General features: G+C 38.6%; 1 protein-coding gene across 1 annotated transcript; it reads left to right on the forward strand.

Moving 5' to 3' along the window:
* The first annotated feature begins 671 nt into the window (after positions 1-671).
* On the forward strand, positions 672-3,666 carry LOC140480373 (fatty acid-binding protein, liver-like). The gene is made up of 4 exons (XM_072575157.1): positions 672-738; positions 1,879-2,051; positions 2,218-2,310; positions 3,586-3,666. The coding sequence occupies exons 1-4, from the start codon at positions 672-674 to the stop codon at positions 3,664-3,666; spliced, it is 414 nt and encodes a 137-aa protein (XP_072431258.1).

Raw genomic sequence — 3,666 nt, forward strand, 5'->3', positions numbered from 1 at the left:
CTGTGCAACTAGGTCACTTCAATTAGAAATATAGCAAATAAGTGTAGGCCAGGCAGCCCTTCAGATCTGCATGACCATTCAACATGATGGCCAATCATGCAATCTCTCTGTCCCATTCTCACTCTCCCTTTGGCTGCAAGAGTCACGTTCAGCTCCTCCTTGAATATATCTAACTAACTGGCCCCAGCAGCTTCCTATGGGAGGGAATTCTACAGGTTCACAATGGAGTTTCTGAATAGAGGTGAGCCATTCAGGACTGATGACAAAGAATTTCTTCACTCCTTTTTTTTTTTCCCCCCCCCCACTGCTGGGCTTCTCCAAACATCAGGAAAGTCCTTTCTGCATCTAGCCTGTACAATCCAATCAGAATTTTGCTTGATTCACCAACCCATCCCTCTAAATTCCACTTAGTACAAGGCCAGATGATCTAACCTTTGCTGGGATGTCAGGACTGACATTAAGAAATCAGTTCAGTGAATCTTTGCTGGACTCTCTCAATAGCAAAAAGCTCCTTCTGACTGGGAGACCAGAACTGCACTTACTCCAGGTGTGGCTCACCACTGGTCTCATCTGTGCATCTTGAGTAACTTGCCTAAGATTCAAGTTCTTTCTCTCTACCTCCAGGAATCTGTATAAAGCAACTGTTGCCTCTCTCGTTCTGAACAACTATAATGGACTTCAGTGGACGATATGAACTCCAGAGCCAAGAAAATGTGGAACTATTTATGGATGTTCTGGGTGAGTTCAAGACTAAATGCAGAACCTCTGAGTAGATGAGCTAAATGTTCCAAACTCTATTTGGAATTTTTTTCTCCAACTGGTCACTTTGTCTGAAGGTGGTGGGGGGTGTGGGGAAGAGAAGTGATTCTTTGCTCCAGCTATTGACAATCCTCATGCTTCATGGCACCCTTTTGCCAAAAGGAAAATTGTTTTGTTTTAAAGCCTCCTTTTATGTTCAGTTTTTTTTTTGTGATAAATACATGTACATGGTGCAAATGGGTTCATTCTGGAGCCTGTAGAACTTGTTCGTGTGCTTGTGTAAGGGAAGGCAGACATCTTGCAATCTGAACAGATCTGTTATTTAATCTCCCATATTCTTAGCTACAATGTTAATTGTAGTTGCTTGTTATCCTGCAATGAAATCAATCTTTAAGAACAAACCCTCTAAGACTCCTGCTTTGCTCTACTAATCAAGATAGAGCCTTCATTCCAGCACAAGAAAGGAAAAGCAGGCAGAAATCCCTTTCCCCTCTACCCCAGCAAGTTTGTGGCTAATATTGCAACATCTGTTGTCAGTTCACAGACAGAACTTTCTTTATCTATTTTTTTTTAGAACTGTAGTGGGTCCATCACTACTACCTTCCAACCCCAGCATCTAATCTGTGTGGCCTCAAAGCTATTTTTAAAATTGGGGAGATCAGGGTTTGGTCTAAAAGGAATTGGTAAGAGAATAACCTTGGAGCAGGCATTCAATTCCTTTAGAACAATTCATGATTGAATTAGGATTAACAGTTAATTGTCATGCAAATGGAAATCTCTGAATTGCAACTGAAATATTTAATGCTCACCATTCCCAAAAATCCTACAAGATTTTAAAAATCTGATCAACTGAGGTCAATGTTTACATAAATCTTCATGGTTATGTATCTGGGTCTTTTTTGTTCATAAACACCTTCATTTTACAAGGTCAACAGTAAGGTCTAACTTCTAAGTCTGGCTTCTGTTGACCAGTTTAGTGACCTTTGTTTTCTATTATTCACTCAAACTTCTAAAATGTCAGTTCAATGTTTACTTGTCAGGCAGTATGAATCTTCCAACTGTTTGTTTGTTAACTTAATTACTGACCGCTTCAAGTATTTGGTACCTTGTACTCTGCAGGAGTCCCAGATGACATGATTGAAAAAATCAAGGACCTCAAGAGAGTTACTAAAATTGTCCAAAATGGAGAAGACTTCATAGTTGCTATACAAACTGGTGATGAAGTACTTGTCAATAACTTTACACTTGGACAAGAGACACATGTGCAAACTCCTGCAGGAGACAAGATAAAGGTAAGAACCTAGTGTTTTAAGAAGAAACAAAAGCTTGTGTGACTAAATTTTTAAACTTTTGGCCTTATGCTAAAATTGCTGATTGTAATTTGTGCATTAAACTGGTTAAAAGATTACAAGGACTACTTGGAATCTTTCTGAAATTCTGCTATCTCCACTTGTACAGGCTGTAATGAACCTAGAGGGAGGAAATAAACTAGTCGTTACAGCGAAAGACTTTATTTCTGTTGCAGAGTTCAATGGAGATCAGCTGACAAATGTAAGCTTTATCAATTGCTGTTTCCATGGCTCTTATTGGATGCTAATATGCAGATTTGAGTAGCATTTACTTGAGCAAACAAAAACATAGTGGCTTGTTGGCATAGAATGGGTTAGGTCATGGGGATAATGAAGTTAGTCAAACATTTTCCTCCATTTGCTGATTTATTTTTGAAAAAAACTAAGTGCTCCTGGAGGCAATTACAGGATAGCCCTTATAGTTTGGTTTTCTTTAACTATATATCATTGGCAAAAAAGTCAGTATTAATCATTAGTTTTAAGGGAATGTTGAAATTCTACTTGATTGACTTTTTGGTCATTTTAGGCAGAATCCATGTGGAATGATGGTTTTGAGTAAACTTCCAATATACTTCAGGAAGAATGGGGCACTTATTGAGATATGGAAATTTTTTTTATTGGTCAAGAACAATAAACAACATGGTGAATTTGTTCCACTGAGATGGAGCAAGATGTTTAGTATATGATGCAAAGGTCAGGCATGCAAGTGCAAGTGGTTAAAATTGATTAACCTTCCTTCCCCAAACACTCTTGGTTATACTAGGAACTGGTGATTCTGTATCTAGAGTATTTTGCACAGTATTGGTCACCCCAAATGCTGGATATGGGTCAGAAGCTGTTTAGAGGGTTTGCTTGCCTGCCTGGATTACAGGCTAGATTTTCTATCCTATGGAGCTTAAAGAAAAGACTTTGCATTTCTGGTGAGCCATCCTGTGTTCTTCCAGGTTGGACATAAAGTAGTAATTCATCTGAAATCCAGAATGAGGGGAAAATTCAAATGTGATTGAAAAGGGTCATAATGTTTAGTCACTTTCTCCTTAAGGAAAGGAGCCTCTGAATATCAAGCAGAGCTTGATTAGCCCATGAGGAGGGCATTCGAGCTATTGGCAGTAGACAAGAAAGCAGGTCTACAATTTCAACTTGGTGAAATGAGGCCTTAAGAGACCAGTTGGTTTGATCATGACTTGTATGCTCGTCTATATGATCATCTCCTAGATGAAGCTGAATAACCTCTGCACTAATGCATTGTTGAGCTGTACACTTGGCTGTTTCATTTAAGCAGCCTTTCCTGTTGGACTTGATCAGAAGTCAATTTTTGGATTGATTTATGTTCTATCTAGAATGAGGTGATGTAGACTTTTTGTATGCACTGGCTTTATACCTGTAATGCTGCCTTTAAATGTGATTGGCGTGCCATTACCTCTATCCATGCACTTCTGTATTTTAATAATTTTAACACATGTTTTGTTTCTTTCAGACCATCACTTTTGGTGATGTTGTTTACAAACAAATAAGCAAAAAAGTTGAAGAGCCTGATTCTGAAGAAGATCACCTGTAA

Source organism: Chiloscyllium punctatum, chromosome 1 (assembly GCF_047496795.1).
Source record: "Chiloscyllium punctatum isolate Juve2018m chromosome 1, sChiPun1.3, whole genome shotgun sequence".
Lineage (NCBI taxonomy): Eukaryota > Metazoa > Chordata > Chondrichthyes > Orectolobiformes > Hemiscylliidae > Chiloscyllium > Chiloscyllium punctatum.

What these genes read in the sequence shown, in the direction of transcription:
- LOC140480373 (XM_072575157.1), top strand. Translation starts at nt 672, where the DNA reads ATGGACTTCAGTGGACGATATGAACTCCAGAGCCAAGAAAATGTGGAA. An exon ending in ACTATTTATGGATGTTCTGG is followed by an intron (nt 739 to 1,878) that starts GTGAGTTCAAGA and finishes TGTACTCTGCAG; the next exon opens with GAGTCCCAGATGACATGATT. An exon ending in ATGGAGATCAGCTGACAAAT is followed by an intron (nt 2,311 to 3,585) that starts GTAAGCTTTATC and finishes TGTTTCTTTCAG; the next exon opens with ACCATCACTTTTGGTGATGT.